General features: G+C 41.4%; 1 protein-coding gene across 2 annotated transcripts in view; it reads right to left on the bottom strand.

The window, feature by feature from the left end:
• nhsl3 (NHS like 3) overlaps window positions 1-18910 on the bottom strand; it is a 41113-nt gene extending 22203 nt beyond the window's left edge. The window contains exons 1-2 of one of the 2 annotated variants that reach the window (XM_028596605.1): window positions 17507-18910; window positions 16461-16863 (exon numbers count right to left, since the gene is read on the bottom strand). In XM_028596605.1, the coding sequence (XP_028452406.1) occupies window positions 16461-16692 (232 nt within the window). In that variant the 5' untranslated portion in view covers window positions 16693-16863; window positions 17507-18910. Of the gene's footprint in view, window positions 1-6585; window positions 7078-16460; window positions 16864-17506 lie in introns of those variants that run through there. The other variant, XM_028596606.1, reaches the window with a different exon arrangement.
• Window positions 18911-21006: the final 2096 nt, after the last annotated feature.

Genomic DNA, 21006 nt, shown 5'->3' with positions numbered 1-21006 from the left:
GGCCAGAACATGACGTTACAGGTCAAAAATTGATGACGACAACTACAACAGACATAGCCTATTCACTGACTTTAAACAGACCTTACTTGGTCTAAAGCACAGACAGATGGAGATGGAGAAGAACGGGAAACAGGAGAGAAGACAGAGGTTGGTTAAAAAAATAACTATATCAGTCTTCCTATTGTTTTGCTCCTGTGGTTGGAAATACAGCTTTAAAAAAAAAAACAGAAAAGAAACTAAAAGAAGGAGAATGGATTTCAAGAGGCATCTGTGTGTGCAGGTATTGCTTGCTTGCATGAAAAGCAGAGGAGAGCAATGAGATGCACAGAGAGAAACAGCAACAGAACATAAAAGATCAGGGCTGGAAAGACGAGATGGGGTGGTGCATAGAAGGGATAGATAGCAGAGACGAAAAGTCATCTTCTCTTTATCCAACTGTGTGTTGCCTAAGCTCTCTGCAGGGAGTCCCCGACTTTGACAGTGGCACACAGTAAATGGGATCTTCAAAGGAGGACCAAGAAGAGAGCGTCTTAGCCCAGCTTACAGGAATCAAAAGGCTTAGGCGAGCCTTACCCAGCAGGATAATGGAATATGGAATATCACAATCCGCACAAGACAGTCGTTATGAAAATAGCAAGGGAATCTGCTGGCAGCCTTGTTCTCGAATTATACACAGCCCTATACAACGTGTTTCTCTCTTCTTCTCTACCCTTTATATTCTTTAGATGAGAGCCACCTTCTTTCCGTTCTCCCTCCCTAATTCTGTCAACAGTTTTCACTTTACTTCACCTCTCAATCCTTCATTGTCCCAAAATCACAATTTTTCCATTTCACAGTCAAAGGTAGTCAGTGTAAATCTTACGGTGCGTACATGCTAATATCTCCCCCTTTGGAATGCTGGAAGATAAATAACCAGCCAACAATCCAAGGTCAGGAAGATAACAGCATAAAGGAGAGGAAGCGGGGGGTGGGGGGGAGGTGAAAGTCAAAGGCAGAGATGGTGTGTGATTTCAACAATATGTCCTAATATTTCAAATGTTAAGTTTAAAACTGATAACAGTTTATTAGATGGATCATTCTGTCATGTGATCTTAGAGCGGAGACAATCTACATCACTGTTCTGTGGTGAAATCCAGCTGAGGTTCTCCTACAGAGTGGACCAGTATGAGAAGGTAATGTAAAACATCTGGAGGCCCATCAGCCAAATCACACGAGTTTATGAAACCTTAAAAGGGCCCAAGAATGAAAGGATGACAGCGCAAAGAGAATTTCTGTGTGTGTGTGTGTGTGTGTGTGTGTGTGTGTGTGTGTGTGTGTGTGTGTGCATGTGTCTGGCTCCCACTGACCACCTGTGGATGCAGTAAAGTGAGCTCATAGTGAGCTAATCCTGTCGAGCCACTGTCCCAGCACTCACATCACTAGATGAATAGACATCTTTGTGACTTTGGAGCTCAGCTGGCAACATCTCATCTCTACACACCATATTGTGTCTTTAAACAGCTTGTGTGCCGACAAAAGCAAGCACGCAGTCGATACAACAAACAGATCCAACGAGGCAATCTGATTGGTCAACTAGACAATCAGAACGTAATCTAAATCGGCATGACGGCACACTGTGCTCATCACTAAAAATAATACATTGTAACTTGTTGAATCAAAAACTATGAAATAAATCCTGAACCTTGTTGAACACATAGGAACTTGAACTTAACCACTGCATTTGCAGAAGCTCATATTTATATAAAGTGAGTCATCGGATTGAATGAGTTTGTCTTATTTTTACAATGCTCTGGAGTTATTGGAAATGTTTGGGTCACATCAGCTGTGGTTGGTGAGTTGGTGACATGGCACCTTTTTAAGCCTATGTGTGAAGTTCGTGGACATACTAGTTAAATCTGTCCACGGGAATTTTTGTATTTTTTTTCAGCAGATATCTTATATCTTTGTGTTTATAAGTGTGGTTTATTCAGTTGGGGAAATCCCAAAGCTAACGTTAGCTCAAGTTAGCTGTCTGACTCAGCATGGACAAAAAAAATCGTCTCTGTTGCTTTTTTTTTATTTTGAGAGTGAATTGCTCCACAATATGAATATAGTTTGATTGTGTCTTCTATTTTTTTGGTAACCGTTGTATGCATAATTACAATATTATATGACAGGGTGTGGTTTAATGTCATTATTGGCATGACAGAGGCGCTTGCATCACTGAATGCACATCTTTTCGTGTAATATTGCCTAAATAACTAATATTTTGATGCGCTGATAGTGTAACTGTGCCAGGTTTTCTTAGACATGAGTAGGGGGGGCGTCAAGGAAAAAAGGTTGGGAACCACTGCATTAAAGGACAATTCTGGTGCAAAATGAACCTATGGGTTAATAACCGAGTCGACCGTTCTCTGGGATATGTTTTCATGCTGATCGAATGTGACTAGTTTTAGGGCAAACCGCTAATTAGCTAATATTGCTAGTCGTCGCTGTGCAACCAGTAACCAGTGACATAGCTCCAGCGCAGCGTTCGTTGTTCGTCTGATCGTGACTGTTTCCCCAAGATGGCGCCTGCCTGTATACGTGAAGGTACAGTCTTTCTAAACTATCTTTTTAATAAACGGTGTGTACACTTACAAAGTTCTCAATGCTTCGGTTTACATGTAGGGACCCTCATTATGCTACAGTGGAAGGGTGGTGCTATTTTGAGCCTTGTTAGTGGTATAAAAATAGTGATTTATTTTTACTTTCGCGTGGCCCCAACGACTAGCGTTATAAGCTAATTAGCGGTTTGAGCTAAAACTGGTCACATTCAATTAGCATGAAAACAAATCCCAGAGAACGGCTGACTCGTCATCTTGCGCCGGAATTGTCCTTTAAAGGCAGAAATGCCCAAAAAACAATCTTAAAAAAAAGGACCAAAAGTTCAGAACATTATAATTTTGTTTTAACATCCCAGATTAACATTAACATCCTCCTGTAAAATGAGCTTGTAAGCAACTAAGAAAAAGCCAATGTGAAACACAGTTTGAAGAAAGAAAGACACAGATGGATGAAAAAAAATAAAGAAAATTGCACGTGCACCCATGTGTGGCATTCAGTTGTTTCCCAGTCAGTTAACTTGTGTGGGTTGTATTGTCCAACATAAACAACCTCTAAGGTGTTGAAGGACACAGGCAGGGTGTCTGGTTTGGAACATGACCAGAACCACAAACATGACACATACATCAGTAGCACATGGTTAGGATGTCACTGAGTTCATCTCCTGCGTCACCGCGGCAAAGAGAGAACATGCACTGTGTGCGGTTGCTGCATTTACTGTGGTTTTAATCCATTAGCTATGCTTTACTGTTACATGAATAAAGTCAACAACTTTGAGGAGCATTGCATCCAAACAGCTGCACATAAACACACGCAATGACAATTCTGTACTACAATACACTCTTTCCTTCTTTCTCTTGCTCAAACTGCCTTCATTTTGGAGTATTGTGTAACAAAAAAGCAGCTGCGAGCACCTCAAAAAACAGGAATGGAGCCTCATTTCCAGAAGTTGTGTGTTTGTCTGCTGGATGGGTGCTCATGCGTAAGAAATCAGGTGGAATGTAGGAATGCATTCACACCCCAAGTTTCTATATAAACTCCCCGTGAATGAGGCTGTGAATACAGAAGGCGACAATCACACACACCCACATAGACATCGACCACCCTGACAGAAAATGAAATCAAGATGTGTTTGTATGCACACATATTCATTATCTATTCTAAAATGAGTGTAGTCCATCTTTTTTTGTCCACACACTCAAACAAACTCCATCTTGATGTTTTGATAGGAGGCTTAACTTCCCAGTCTTGTTTTACTGACAGCCGATGCATCTCCTTACCTTTAACACACAGGGTTCAGTAGGGTCAGATGTTACCATGGAAACCGGTAGCATTGGGGACCAATTTCATATTAGTGAAACACAAGATGCGCTGAAGGCCGAATAGAACTCTCAAGACAATTATGAAAGAAACTTGTTTTTGCAAAACACAGGCTACAATATGAAACTGTTGCATTTCTCTCATCTGAGAGTCTAACTGCAATAGAAAACACACCCACAAGAAAAAGGAAAGTCTGTCAAGAATTGATTGGTCTTGGTCTGATTGTTATTGCTGTTTGGCTCCAGCTAATGCAGATTATATTTCATGCTGTCTAATGACACAAGCGGATGCATTTGGTAATATTCTAATGCACCAACTCCAACTAATGGCCACCTAACCATAACAGCCGTAAAACGAAAGAGGCAACACAGATCTATGGCAAGTTTGTGGTGGACAAATTGTTCCATCAGAATCTGTTCATCAAAAGTCTTTACGCCACTTTTGTTTCACAAATTACTTTTAAAATATCTGCTTGAAGCAGACAGTGTTGCAACAGTGGGCATATTTCATCAAAACGTTGCCACACTGACTTTTGGATTTGGTATATTATTGTTTAGAAACCAGTAGACTGATGTAAACAGTGTAAAGGCTTGCATCAGTTTCAATTTATGTAATTGTTCTATGTTGTATTAAGTCTGTCTGCTGTTTGTTACTGTATGTTGAGACTTTGATGCTGCTGCCTTGGCCAGGACTCCCTTGTAAAAGAGATTCTGAATCTCAATGGGATTATCTCCTGGTTAAATAAAGGTTAAATAAAAAATTTAAAAAAGAATGTGTTAATGTGTTTGTTTAATGTGTGGTTGTTATAATGTGTTTCTTATGGGTGTATAGGCTTACTGAGCCAGGTGAGTCTTTGCTAAGGTAATGAGTGTGCCAAAACAACATTATCAGCATGCTGAAATGCTTGCAGTAATGGTTTGTTTATGAAAGCAAAATAACAGTAGAGCCTAAAAAATTATACATTTAAACTGCATGGCTCCAAGCGCCATTTACTAAAGCAGCAATATTTTATTTTTTTGGCAACTTTGTACAAGTTGTATACACAACGCTGACATATTACCTTATTAATTTGATAGGTTTCTGGCCTTTTGGCGGATGTAACGCCAACATGTAGCTCTGTTTTGGGCTGTACTAACTCCTGAATGAAATATCTGGCTCTTTAGCTGCTGAATGCTCCACTTCGTTCCCCAGCTAGTCGTTAAATGCCATTTGTTGCTGAGCACGTTGCGTACAGTGGATTTTTAAAGAGCTTTTTGATGAAAACAGTTGCCTTTTGCGACTCGGTCTGTCTCTGTGTGTAGAAATGTGGGAAACTGCAGAGTCCAGCAGGGCTGCAACTAACAATTATTTTCATAGTCGATTATTCTGTTGATTTTTTCTTGATTAATCGATTAGTTGTTTGGTCTCTAAAATGTCCTCAAATGGTGAAAAAGGTGGATCAGTGTTTCCCAAAAGCCCAAGCTGACGTCCTCAAATGTCTTGTTTTGTCCACAACTCAAAGGTATTCAGTTTACTGTCACAGAGGAGTGAAGAAACTAGAAAATATTCACATTTAAGAAGCCGGAATCAAAGAAGTTTTAAAAAATTACTCAAACCAATGAATCGATTATCAAAATAGTTGCCGATTAATTTACGAGTTGACAACTAATCGATTAATCGTTGCAGCTCTAGAGTCCAGTGATAATTCTCTGTGGATTTGTCACAAAGAGCAAACTTTCACATTACACATAGTAACTGGATCCATTGTAAACATTAAAAGTATGGATTATTGCAGCTTTAAGGCAAGAGTTGGTACAAGTGACCCTGTGTCCAGAAACTTAAAGTTCACTATTTTGTCAATAACATCAATAAAGAGGCGGGAAGAGAGAGACAGGGTGGGATTATGTGACAAACACAGGTACTGTAGACTAAAAATAGTCCCCGGTGAGGACATAGAACATTAAACAGCAAGCAACACCTGAGAAACAGCAAATGCAGCAGCTTTGTGATAACAAATCTCAAATCTCAGATTGTCTGTGTCAGTGCGAGCTTGTGTTAAACCCGTTTGTCTGGTGGTTTTTGTTGCTTCAGGGACTGTTAACAGAGACAATGATTAGCGTAGGACAGGCTAAGCTCTGTTTTCCACTGCAGGTATATACTGGTTTGGCAATAACAACTTACAGAATCATAAAATAATACCCACTCTGAGGCACAGGATCACATACACACACACACACACACACACATTGACTGTGGCATTAAGGTGCATGGAGGTTTGGGGAAAAACAGCTGCAAACAAAAAGGCAAATTCAGAGTCTGTCTTCAATTAAAATCCACTGTTACTAAGAGGAAAAACAAATCAACGGAACCAAAAGAGAAAAAAAACACACACATCCTCTTCTGCACACTTGTGCAATACAGGAAGCCTTGAAGCTGACTAAGGTAAAGTCCACATGGGAATATTGTCACTGTGCATCTAAAAAGCTTACAGTTGGAACTAATTCACATGCACATGACCACACACACACAGGCATACACAGCCAACTACATAAGTATCTCAAGTGGTCACATTCAAAACAAGTCCCATTTTAGAAATCCGAATAATGTGCCACTTTTCTAACAGTCAGTCTTCAAGAACAAGATTGTCACTGAATACTTATGACGACTGATCTATCCACTCCAAACATCCCGCATTGCTCTTACCTGTTTTCAGATTGTCTCGATGTCCAAACAGCCAGAGACCTTTAGGTTTTTCCCGGTTGGGGATTGGCAAAAAGTTTTTCTCCGTCTGAACCTTCTTCTTCCTCTGGACACTGTTCCCCATTTTGGGGCAGTCCTGAAGCCCCTAAAGTGCCTTTATCATCTTGTTGTCCTGTGACATTACATCTGTATTCCTTCTCTAAAGACCTTCGAACAGTCCCTCGCTCTCCAGCATGAAAACACTCAATAACGCACTCCTGATTCCCTTTGGTCAAATAATTCCTGCTGACACACATACATACCACGGCATAGTGAATGTGTGCTTAAGACCCACTGACACCATGCTATCTCACACATACAGACACACACAGATCCAGCATGCAAAAATACAACACAAACACACTCAAATCAGTCCTATTCTTCGAGCTGATACACTTCCAGTACCGTACATCCAGCTGCTGAAGCAGCGGCAGCATCCAATACTGCTCACTACCAAGTGTGTGTGATTGTGTGTGTGTGTGTGTGTGTGTGTGTGTGCCCCACTCTCTGCCTCTGTGATCGCTGAGCTCCCAAGCTAGCGCATTCACACAGCTGAGCATTTTCAGTGTTGGATAGGAGTGAAAACACAAACACACATACACACACATAATACATATCATCAAATGATTCACACACCTTTCTCTCGTGGTTAATGCCCCCCCCTCAGTTCAGTCTCCTCTAATTTCCTCTTTTAGCGAGCAGTGATCACTTCGTCTTTATTTTAAACCATTATAAGCGCAGCTGACAGATCCTGTCAACAAAACGTGCTAATGGAGAAAACACAGAGTCCTTTACAGCACTCTCTCTCTCACACACACACACACACACACACACACACACACACACACACACACACACACACACACACACACACACAGCTGCTGATGGGAACAGATCAGTATATATCAGTGGTGTTTATGTAGGAATGAGTAACAAAAATAGGGAATAAATACTGAGATAAAGGCAAGAGTGTGAACTAAAAACAGCAGAGGGATGCTCAATAATTCAAGTGATCTTCACAGGTTCAGCTATCTTGTCTGGCACCTTTTGAAATTCCTCACATCGCACACATAAAGAGCAGCATATATACACCAGTCAACCGGTCAGACAGATCAAAGCTTGTTTTGAGATGAGAACATTCCTGCTATGCTTAGGAGGAAATACAGATGCTGAGCCAGATGGGTGAGTTTCAGAAACGGGGATGATGCGGGATTCCAGGAAAGCAACGTTACCTAAATTCTTTTACGGTAAGTCATCATCTTCCTCATTCCTTATGCTCTGTTTCCCTCTGCCTGCTACCATTTCCTTCTATCTTTAAAGGTGCTCTAAGTCAGTGGTTCCCAACCTGGGGTCCGGGCACCCCCAGGGGGGGCGGCAAAGATCACAGGGGGGGCGCGAGTCTTTATCTGGTTTGAGGTTGAGGTAAAAAAAAATGTTTTGCACATTATTATAATACAAATTATAATACACTAGAATATCTAATGTATACAAAAGTCTGTATGAAAACTATATATTGTGTTGTATCCTCAATTTTCCTGCCCCACGGCATCACTATTTTATGAATGAAACATGCCGGAGAAACAGTGCTGATAACTCCTCTGTATCAAAAAAGAAAGAGAGGCTCTATCTCGAGAGTTACCTCAACTTCGGTTTTGGGTGGGGGGGGGCTCAGCTTTTCTTAGACATGAGTAGGGGGGGCGCCAAGGAAAAAAGGTTGGGAACCACTGCTCTAAGTGATGTGATGGGTTTTTTAGGCTACAGCATTTTTTGTCACATACAGCAAACATCTCCTCACTATCCACTAGCTGCCTGTCCCCTGAACACACTGTAAAAAAACGCGGTCAGACAGCCTAGGGTCCACAAACGGCAATAAAAACAAACTGCGCCAACCTGCACAACGAACCATAACAAACAGTGTTCCAGCAATAACCGATAAGAAGGAGTTGGTTGAGTCATGAATACACATTGTGGAAGTAGCCTACGTGCTAACGCTGCTGCAATAAAATACTGTAGCCTAAAAAACGCATCACATCACTTAGAGCACCTTTAAAGATAGAGGGAAATGGTAGCAGGCCGAGGGAAACAGAGCATAAGGAATGAGGAAGATGATGACTTACCGTAAAAGAATTTAGGTAACGTTGCTTTCCTGGAATGCCACATCATCCCCGTTTCTGAAACTCATCCATCTGGCAGGGGACAGGCAGCTTGCGGATAGTGAGGAGATGTTTGATCTCTTGTTTAAAAAAAAAACGGTTCACAGTGTAATGTAAATGTAGTTACTTTTCCCATGTGATTGCAGGTTGATTTTTGGAATTCTATGAATCGATTTTGAATCGGTAGAGCTTGAATCACGATTTGAATGTGAATCGATTTTTTTTGCACACCCCTTTTAAAATGGTGTCGGTGCCTAAACGGTGCCTGAACAGATACTTAAAACAAAACAAAAAATAGGGTAATAGGGAATAAGGTATTTTACAATAACTTTGAATGCACCACAAAGCTTACTAGTTTCAAGTGAACGCACCATCTGTGTTGTTTTTCCGACAACGGCGGCTGTACACTGCTTAACGTCCCGCTGTTGGAATCCTCTCCAGTGAAATTTTCCACTTTACAACGTTTAGCTGCGCAAAAGGCATTTAATAGGCACCGAAATGAAGCACCGAAATCTGCGTTGCGATTCGGTCCGGTAGATACCGGTCGTTTAGGCACCGGTGCCGTATTAGCACTGCGTTTTGGTACCCAACCGTACCCACAATGATGATGTCATGACCGTTGGTGTCACGAGATTTCAGTGACACCGCTCCCAGAGCCTGCGGATAGATAGCAGTCATCCAGAACAATGTCAGAGAGAGACAGATGGAAGAAGAGAACAATCATGAACACCATCAGCATGTAGCACGATGCTCATATCACGCGAAAATGAGATCCCTTGTGGGAACAAAATGGAAGAAGAGGGAGGGCGTGTGATGATAAAGAGTAAGAAAGTGAAACCACACACTCCTCATCATGGTCACCCTGATCATGTTTCTTCCCATCCATCCATCCATCCCCCACCTGTCTGGTGTGTAGAGAACTGCTGTAAGATAGCAGATTTACTGACTGGTGGGTGCCGTGAGGAAGGGGAGATGAGCTGGACCACTGAGCACTGACCTGTTCCATTTTCTAGAACAGGAATCGATTTGGTGTCTAAAGGGCAGGAGGAGTTACGGTGAATATCCAAATATGAATAAGAATGCTATGAGCGTATGATATCACTCAAGCTTCCCATTGCATTTACATTGAGTGTAAAATGATCTGCAATAAAACGCTCACAGAGAGAGATGCTGCCTCCTAATGCAGCCCCACCAAAACCACACCCAGTACATTTGTGCTGGCAGAGAACTCCAAGCTCACTATCTCAACTGTCATAGAGCTATGAGAGTACACTTAGTGTGTGTCTCTGTGTGTGTGTGTTACATGCTCTGTACCCAGCCTTCAACTACGAGCTGCAAATACAACGTGCCAAACATGCCCTAGATACATTTAAATATGAGTGTGATCAAAGTGTGCGTCATTGTCAAGACAGATTTTAGGATTTGACAGCTGCAGGGAACTCAAAGGAGAGCATATCGAGTCAGGCTGTGTGTTTGTGTGTGTGCACATACGCATGCGTAAATTAAAAGCCATTTATGTGGAGGAATGCGGTTGTCAGGGAATAGTCGTCAGGGAAAGTGGTTGTCAGGGTGACCATCACTAGGGCTTCTACCTTTCTAAATGTTCCTGTGTGTACTTTTATTGTTAAGTGTGTACCCGAGACCAGGGAGGTCTGAGGCTAGTGGCCTGAATTAGGTTTTTTTTTATAGTCATTATAAATTGACTTATGTGGCATTGATGTCATATACTCTCCTAAGTACAATTCTTTTCAGCTTAATTTCCACATTGAGTGAATGTGCCAACATCCGCCCATCACTTCCATCTTGTGGCAAGACACCGCAATTACAATATAAACCGTAAGGGAACACAGCAATTCAATTGCAGAGCTACAAACCTGCAAGAGCAACAGCTATAGACATGAACCTGCAGGTTGTTTTTTTTTAAATCCAACCTGTGAAAGTGTTTTCCTTTGTTGTAGCTGCTGTTACTAAGTTCTCATGAAAATGTATTCTCCATACAATTTGGCACGATACTTCATTACAAGTGCTTGTCGGGTGGTCGAAGAGCTTTAGATCCTCCCATAACCCCATTCACCAACAGGGGATACAGGCAGCACAGTAAATGTAAAACCTCTATAACACGATAATTAAAATTATTGCAGTTACTACTTTCTTTGTCTGTAGGAGATGATATTGACATGTACATCTGCAGGTCTACTGTTACTTTCAAACTTAGACTAAAATCACTGAACAGTTCTTGTAAAGAATCTGCAGCATGCTAAGTATAAATATGTGGCTTAATGCTTGCGAGGCCACAAGAGGCCAGGCAGATGATAAATCATTGTGGCACTCCAGCTAAAACCAGAAACAAACATTTTAGAGATAAGATAAAGTGACAGTGGTCAGTGTTCCAAGATGTTTTACTCAGCCCAAGCCATCAGAACATACCATATATGTTCCCGAATGTCACTTTTACTCAAGACTTTGTCATCATCTGGTCTATTCTTCTTGCATTAAAACAAATAATCAGAAAGAGAACGTGCAGTTGGATCAGGTAAACAGTGTTCAACAGGTGTATCTATTTGAACAAGTTACATAACAGGAGCCACACACGGAGTCTTAAAGGTAAATCAGTTTATATCCCTGTGTAAACAGACTCCCACTCCCCCAGTCCCACACTGATGTCTTCCAGCTGCTTCACTGCCACATCCAACACACTCCATGTCCCATAACACAACTCGTTAGCTCTTATTCCATAAACAATACCTCTGGAAAACAGCTTTGGATGTTGATTACAGGTATTTTTTAGTGACCCCTTCCTATGTACGTGTGAGGGTATCTATGTGTTATCTGCAAGGGTTTTCATAAGAAGTATGTGTGTATGATTTTCTCAAGAAATATGGTGAAAATATATTTAAAAATGTGCTTTGGTCTGCTTGAAATTAAATCTGATAAACATAGGGTTGCGTGACCTCAATACTTATCATGCCTTCCCATTCTTTCTACTGTATGTTATCTCCACCAGCTCTTCATTCTCCCACTCTGCTGCAGCACATCTCTGGATGCTACTCTACTGTATATCTTCACATTAAACACAACCTGAAAGACGATTCATGTTTCACTCTGACATGGACCCTATTGTTGCCACACAGTATTGTTGCCTGCCACACTGTATACTGCCTCTCAATGTCGTTGCCTGGGAGACGTTTACCTCACCGGCGTGGCTTTAGGTCTACGGTGATGAATGAGGGTTGGAGGTATCTGCTTACTCAGGTAAAATTACCTTGCTCATCAAAGTGTTTGTGTGTGTATGTCTGTGTGTGTGAGAGAGAGAAAGAGTGGTGAATTATGTTTGCAGGGAACATTGTGTGGTTGCATTAAACTTTCACAGTCCTCCCTTTCTGCCACATGCCTTTCTTTGCCCTCCACTTGCTGCCTTCATCCTGTCAAAGTGTGTTAAAGTAGCCCTGAGCTGGGGCCTGTAATAAAGCTAAGGCTGTATACAATGTTCTCTATGTAATGAGATGTTTGCTCTTCAATTACTGTGCTAGGTCTGTAATCTGCATTATAGTATGTGAATCTACACACCCTGACTGTGTTTTGTGATGTGGCATTCACATCCACACACACACACACCCAGACCCATGCAGATAGAGAAAATCAAGCAAAGAATGGGATCCATTACTAACAGACATACCAGGCCTGCATTTGTGACACAATAAGGTATTCTCACATGTACACACACACATGGCTTTACACTCAGACACACACGTGGAATCCCAGGGACTATACAAAATGACATCAGCGCTCTAACAGCCAGCAGCCGAAGACGGGCTGTGCTGGACAAAGCAGGTAGTTGTGGGGGCTGTATACGCCCTGTGTGTGTGTGTGTGTGTGTGTAGGTGATGTAATGAGTGTTGGTGCTGGGTTGGCGCCGCCCTAAGCCCGGCAATGTGCTGCTGACACACAAACAGAAAACCTCTGATACAGGGTAGCACTCGGTCACACACCCTCACTCGGCACTGTAGGTGTCCACACACAACTTTAAACACGCTGACTACACAATAATAAGCAGTGAAGACCAACACACCCACAGCAGTGCTGAATAGAGGGCATTAAGCAATCTGAGAAGCAAATCAAAAACAGTAATATGCAGTAATGAATAGGCAAAGACACTGAAAATTCGGAGTGAAAGAGAAATAGGTGTGTGTGTGTGTGTGTGTGTGTGTGTGTGTGTGTGTGCGCTGAGAAGTTGCTCTAATTAAAAAAGCATTGAGAGAGTGTTCCCTAAGAGTCCTCTCAAGGCTGAATAGGGCTTTGTGATTCGTTGTAATCTCTCCTCTCCATCGCATAACTCTAGGTCCAATCTGGCATCCAGGCTACCACGCACAAACACATGCACGGTAACAGACCTTGACAGTGACACACACCCACACACCCGCCCACACACACACACACACACAAACCACCCTGATGCACGGCTCTCAGGATTTCAGCACATGAAAGAGTGTTTTTTTTATTTTGAACCATCATGTCAAATGTCTATACACAAGAACAAACATGCGTCTAAAGTTGTTCCCTATGTTTTCCTATATTTCTTATGTTATTCACTTATGAAGCATTATCAATTTGCATCACTGGTGTAGAGTTTGCATAACTGCGATTAAGATATGTTATCATTTTGTGCAAAGGCAACACATTGTCTGATTTATTTTGCTCCTTGTGGGAATTTCTGAGGGCATTACATTGTGCAGAAATGTTACTAAGCAGAAATTAGGGGGTCATTTTATGATGTTGCTTATGTCAACTGATTGAGTTGATTACTAGCCCGATTTTCATGAAACTTGGTGGAAGGGTGTAGCATTGGCCAAGGAAGAACTCACTGAATTTTAGAGCGGATCCAAATCAGGGGGCGGATACACAAACTATTTTGCACTTTCGTTAACATTGCGAGATAAGGAATGGCCTTGGAGGAGATCTGCGCTCTCCGAGTGCCCTTCTAGTTTCTAAATGCAGTCACTGGTTCAGGAGATTTTGTTGAAAGAGTCAACAGCAGCTGAAACGAGTTGGACAATGACACTGGTATTAAGATAGGACAGAACTGGTCACTGCTTAAACAGTTTGTGTCAAATAGAAACTTGTATTAGTAAGTGAATCCAGTTGCTTGGTTAATGTCAAAATTACCTAATAAAACTTATGGATTACAAGTATTGTTGTACATCAGTAGTGAATAGACCAAGTGGCCTATGATGATGTGTGTGAGTATCTGTGTCTATGTGACAGTTGTCTTAGTTTGAAGAGTTTTATGCTTTGTCTTGTCAGGCTGGTAAAGTCACCCAGCGGTTTCTGGGAAATAATAAAGATGCAATGCACCAATTATTTACTGGTGGGAAGACAGGCTTCCCTCACACTCTCTCTGTAGGAGACAAAGTGCCAAAGAAAACAAGACAATGCAAACCTAACAATTTGTTCACACACACAGGTGAGGCAGAATGTACCAGCTGTTCTTGTGTTGTGAAATAAGGAACAGGTCTTTCTGTCAAACGGCTACAGACCACCCGTGTATGTTGACGGCAATGATTCACGCTGCATTTTAGAATATTGTAGGAATTAGCACAAAACAACTCCCACTTTTTGCTTTTCTGATGTCACCGATTTTCTCTCCTAAATAAAACTTTCTAACTAATAGTTAAATCGTCTGCAGTTAGAGTTGGACCCTTGTCTGCGATCTGTTTCTTGGACATGTTTGACAGTGGTCCTCTTGAGTCTTATAATCAGAAAATCACTGAGACAAAATGCCAAAGAAATATGGTTCCCACAGATTCTTACCATCAGCCTTTGGCCACATCCTCTGCTGGGGAATTATTAGCCTTACTACTAGTTAATCTTTGGTTTCAAATGGAGTCACTGTCTGTTACCCTTCCAGTATTCATGGTTCTCCATGGACCTTAGAAAACCACAATGTAAGGCACAATATGGGATCATGAAAGTTCTTTTTAGGCGGAATGAGCACAAAAACCACAAAAGACCAAACAAGGTCTGAAAGACTGAATCTGGTTTTCCAAGAGTTGTTGGATAGTAACTACAGTAACACACACACACAATGACAGAATAGAAAAGGATTGCTTTGGAAGTTGAACAAAAACAGGAAATGGGGATTGTGGGTAATCTCTGTGCTGCCGACCAAGCAAACGCATCAGTAAACAGAAAGGGGGATTAGCCCCTGTGTCAGTCTACGTGTGTATGTGCAGACTGATGTCCTGACGATAACAAAGTCCCTATAACCTTTCCGTCTTAATCCAAAAGTCAACACATTTCTCCGAAATGTCATCATGACCACACCGTCTGTGATCGTGGCATCGTGACAAAACAGGACAGAATTATACAGTAGAGTTGCCAAACAAGCAAACCGTGGCTTAAAAACTCCGATCCGTACCTAAACTGAACCGTGACACGGAATATCCATCCTGACAGAGACCTCGACGCACTAGAGACAGTGCATCGAGTAAATTTTACTGATGAAAAACGTTTCTTTCAAATCTTAAGTGGTTTTCTCCTAAACCTGCAATCGTTGATTTTTTTTGGCTTTGTTGGGATAGCACAACAAGCTGCAAACACAACACTGACATGATGTTTATGACCTTATACAGTAATGGCAAACATTATAGCTAATACTTTTATATTTTAATTTACCAGCAGACGCGGGGCAACATAACCATTCAGCTGCTAAATGTTTTCTCAGAGTTGTTTGCTGCCTGCTGTGGCTGAAAATGAGGCTCACGAGAGCGGAGACAGTGAACCAAATGTTGCGGGCCATAAAACCCAAACAGTTAGCTGATATACGATAAAACGCTCAGTAGAGCTGGGAGAAACTGCAGAGTGATCTATTGTTAAAGCTACATTGTGTAAGAAGTTCTCCCATCTAGCGGTGAAATTGTATATGACAACCAACTGAATATTACTTTCTAGCCCCTCCTCCTACGGTGGCCGAACCCGAAATAAGCTCTCTCCATCGTTAACACACAGCTGTTCTAGCCACTCCAATATTAACTTTGGTCTTGTTGCTTTGCCTTTCGTGTTGTCGTTTTAATTCTCTTTTTCGCTTCCCTGGCGAGTAATCTCCCCCTGGCATTCGTTACGGTGCCACTGAGTGTAAAAGGCAGAGCTATGTCCCTCTTTGGCTAATGTATTTTAAAGATAGAGGCGCTACATGGCTGCCGTCATTGGAGCGACTTGCTCGTATGTATTCTGAATGATTCTGAATGGCAGATTCTGCGTGTATGAGAATACTCTGATTAGTTGGTGGAAGTAATTACACATGAATGAGCACATATTTGTGAAAGAACAAAGGGGTTTCTGCTAAGAATCAACTCAAAACATTACACAATGTAGGTTTAAAATAAAAATATTGATTAGCGCAGTATTTGTGACATCACAGATTGATAATTGTACTAGTTCACATATAAAATGTGCTTTTTCCGGTTCATAAATACAGAATAAACTACAATGAGTGAATTCAATTTTATGTTGAAAAAAAGAACACAAAGCCTCCTCTACTGGATTTTCTTTTCTTCAACTTAATTTTAATGGGGCCATTTTCAGTGATGTAGTGGGTAAATATGTCTTATGTATTGTAATTCTCTATAAAAGCACCAGCTATAAACCTAAAATGAAAAAAGGTTAAGAATAAAGTCTCGACCTACTCACCTTTTGCAGGTTCATGATCCTGAAGTCCCAGTTTAGCGTCCGTTACACCAATACCAGTTTGGTTCAGCCTATTGCTGAGGCTTTTCTTCCTCCGGCTCCCCTTTAACCAGCTGAAGGCCTGCCCCAGGGAGCTACCCTGCTTCTTCTGCCCACGCTGAACCCTCGCCTCCCGGGCTAAGATCTCAGTGATGTCCCTGGGCACAAGGTCTCCTGTAGACCGCCTCCGGGACATCCTGGAGGTTGGTCCTGGGAGCTAAGGCCTGGTACCTCCACCCGGATCAGTGCGTCTACTATAGGGAACAGGTCACAGGATCTGAAACCTCCCTGCTCTCCAGGGTTTGGTGAACCCCTCGGCCCCTCTTTGGCCTCACTCAGCGTCTCTGTTTTTCCTGTCTGTCACCACCTGGGACAACATTGAGATCAACAGAATGAGAGAGAGAGAGAGAGAGAGAGAGAGAGAGAGAGAGAGGGTGAGATGGAAAAACAAAAAAAATCGGATAGACAGAGCAAGAAAAAGAAGAGCAGATTTCCTTAGAATAGGGAGATTAAGAGAAATAAGTCAAACTCAGATAGGGTTATTAAAAAAATAAAATGGAAACAATTGAAATGAAAATAAAATCAGAGGATAAAACGGGAAAATATACCAGCCTAACTGTTAACAATGTATCAAGAGCATTCCCACATTGTCCTACTTTCCCTCCACTCGTCCGCCCCCACTCCCCCTTTTTCTATTCTCTCATTTTTGTATATGTAGAAGAGAAGCCCCAGGGTGTGTGTGTGTGTGTGTGTGTGTGTGTGTGCATGACGTGGTTCACATCAGCAGAAAAGTGTATATGGGTGAGTTGGAGAAGAGAAAGAAGTTCAATTCAATAAAACTAGCAGTGGAAAATTACTTGCAAGAATGCATACTTTTAACTTCATAAAACACATTTTAAGAACGCAGATGAACACATGCACTTCATCTGCTTCCTCTGTGTCACATTAACAAACAATACAAAATATTGGCTGTAAAATGGTCAGACAGGACATTACTGTACACAACTTACTCAGAGAGCGTGCAGTCCTCTCCTCCGCTCCCCTCTTTTCTCTCAGCCTGAGAACAGCTTCGCGGAGCATGTGTGTGTGTGTGTGTGTGTGTGATTTTAGCAGAGTGAATGAAGCTCCATGCTCTCTGAGTCCCTCCCTCTGTATGAGAACCAGCCTCTCCTCCCACCTCTCACAGTCGGGAGTTAGCCCCACCATTTCAGCAATAGTTGCTTCTCCTCCCGTTCCAAACAGCTGGTAGTTAGCCTCTTAGCTTCAGTATCGAGTCCTTCACTTAAGCTGCATAAGTCATTAGTAGTTCATTATCCTGCTGTAGGCTTTTTCTTTTTTGTCTTTTCTCCTAGCCTCCTTTCCAGGGATCAGGTACAGTCCTCCCAGTCTCCCTCAGGAGGGAAACCCCTGGGTCACGAAGCATCATAGCAGCTCAGAAAGAAAAATACACACCTTGGACCAGTGTGTCCACAGATAGATATATTACTCTATGATCCAAAACACAAGACAGAAAGCCTGGCTTTCACAGAGAAGACAAGTGTAATGTTTTTCTCTTCGAAGTTCCAAAATGCTATTTAAAAGGATATATAAGATGACAAAGTTCCCTGGGAAACAGTGTTGGAAATGTGGCCCGGCAAAGGTGAAGAGGTTCAGCAGTGTTTCTGCAGGTAAGAGGGAGTGGCTCTTTCCTGTCACTGTGCAGACAGGTGGAAACCTGATACCCACACCCACACCCACAGCACACTCACACACCCACACACACACACACACACAAAGTTACCTTTAAGTCTTGACCAGCTGTACTCAACCTCAACATACAAGCTCTACCACTGAACTCGGAAGTGAGTTTCAAATTGCACTGGGGTGGGGATGAGACAAGCTGACATCACTGTATGTGTGTGGGTGGGTGGGGGGAGACACTAGTCAGAACATAAGTGGGTGGAGTGGATATGTTAGTGTCACGGGACTGGCTCATCTGGTTTGAATGCAGAGGAGACCCACTGGGGTTAGGAAGGGGAAGCAGGAGTTGGAGGAGGAGGTGTCACAGCCTTCAGAGAACAAACTGAGACATGGCTGGGACTACAGTCTACAAAACAATTTGTCAATTAGCAACAAGAGCCTTCATTCAACGTAGGGTACAATCTATGTTAATGAGACAGCACAGTGTCTCCGTGTAGTATTGTAATATCTTTATCAAAGGACAGTAGACTGAACATGTATGCTATCCTGCTGCATGTTCACTTGTCTTGATATATAATCAGAACTTAAAAGAGCACTAACTGACCAGACATATGACTGCCATTAACCTCTTTCAGAAACCACAAAGAACTGACAAAACCCCCAGCCACCTCTCATATCTCTGTAACCAACACAAACAACCTACATCACAGGAGAAAACCTAACTAGAGACTCTTAAATAGAGCAGGAAACTTAATTAGAGCAGATATCCAGTAGAAGTTTGTAAATATGTAATGCGTAGCCATGCAAAGTACAAATATAATAATAATAATAATAATAATAATAATAATAATAATACTGCCTTGTCCTTTTCTTTGTTTTAGCTTCCATTAGCTACAATGAAAAGCATTAAAACTCCTACAAAGCACCTGGGAACCTGGAGACAAGATTTTTTACACTTACATCAGTCTTCTAGCTGGTCCAAAGATTTGCTTTTCTAACCTGTGAGCTAAAGCCACCATCTACTATTCATTACTGATGGGTTGAAAATAGTTTTCCATTCAGATTTTCATTTGCATCTAGACTCTATCTACTCTACTACTACTACTCTAGAGTCTATCATGGAAAAAAACATGTATATCTGTGATATAATATGTACTAAATATTGCCTAACAGATTCACAAGGTGTGCCTGACCCAATAACAGTGAGCTGTGGGTCACCGTCTTTGTTTAGTTCCTGTGATGAGGCAGCTAAATTACCTGCCTGTTGAGATTCCTGGGCTAATTCTGGCACACAAACTAAGCATATCACTGTCAGTACAGTTCGCATATGCTACAACTTTAATGGCCTTCATTCATCAAGTAGATCACATACAGTACTCTCAGTGCCAGTCGGCAGCCTCTTGCTGAATCTCATGAGCAAATATTATGGAGAATTGTAAGGATCATCTTCAGCCAAGAGTGGATTCTTAAATATAAATATTGTGTCAAATTAAGATCAGGTGGCAGACTCCCTTTGTTAAAAATCATTAAAGGTTAATTTGCTTTTCCCCCCTGTGTGATGAGGTTTCTGTGTGTGTGAGTGTTTGGTGAATCCATACGATGTGGGTGTGTGCGTGTGCTGGTGTGTTGGGAGGGGTTAAAATGAGTCATACTGTAGTTCACTCATGCTTAACAGCTTGAAATGTTTTAACGTTTCCGTGGTGATACATCGAAAACAGCCACCCTCTGCATGTCTGCGAGGGAGCTGCAGAGCGTCTGTACATTTTCAGTAAGAGGTACAAAATCATTAACCGCCAGAACACTCTTAGCCTACTGGGGAATGTATCACTAATCCTCCCCTACTCTGTTTACCTCGGTCTCTTTTCTCTTCCATCTCTACTTTTCTAGCTCAACTGTTGCTGGCTATGTTTACATGCACACCCAAAAACCTTCATAGGCCATAGTCCTGCTAGAAATAAAATGAATCTATCATGAAAATGCTAATACTTTTGTTTGGAAGACAGATGGTCATGGAAACAAGTAATTTCTGGAATAAGTTATATATATATATATATATATATGCAATAGGACTACTGCACACGTTTTGGATCCAGCCTTTCTCTGTGTAGTTGCATCGAACTTAATTCTATATCATCTGTGGAAGAACACAGACATGCAGTAGTTCTGTTTATTCACAAACACATAATTACAGAGACATACAGGACCTTGTTATGATGGATGATAAATATTGCAGAAAATAAGGCAGTATGTGAATACTGAGTGCATATAAAACATAGCCACAGCCCAAAACAAGCTTACAGCAAAACAATACACTAAACACAATGGCGTCTCACAAGTAGGTAAAAATCCTATATTAAAAATAATTACATTTTATTTGTATATGTCATAATTAGAGCCTGACCAATAAAGGATTTTTAAGGCTGATATCGATACAAATTCAGTGATTTAAAAATCCAATATTCCGATATATCGGCCGATATATATTTAAAAAAAAAAAATCCAGAAACGCATAACAAAACATAAACAGATTTCCCTAACAGTTATTTGTAGTTATTTATGAGTCCTAAAATAGAGGAACAGGGGAACATAAAAATATATTAAAATTTTGATAAATAAAATGTATAAAAATACAAACTCAAGATGAAACTTAAAGGGTTAAACACGAGTGTAGCCAACAGGGACGTTGTAGAGCGCCGTCTGGTGGACAAACTATGTAACACCAAAACTCATAACATAGTTGAAGGGTGTTTCGTCCGTTTTTTATTTTTTTTAAATATTCATTTATCGGCCATTATAAATGCCGATACCGATAGTTTGGAAAATGCCTAAT

This window comes from Perca flavescens, chromosome 14 (assembly GCF_004354835.1).
Source record: "Perca flavescens isolate YP-PL-M2 chromosome 14, PFLA_1.0, whole genome shotgun sequence".
Taxonomy (NCBI): domain Eukaryota; kingdom Metazoa; phylum Chordata; class Actinopteri; order Perciformes; family Percidae; genus Perca; species Perca flavescens.
Note: the sequence above shows the minus strand (reverse complement) of the source record. Positions and strands in the feature narration are given on the sequence as shown.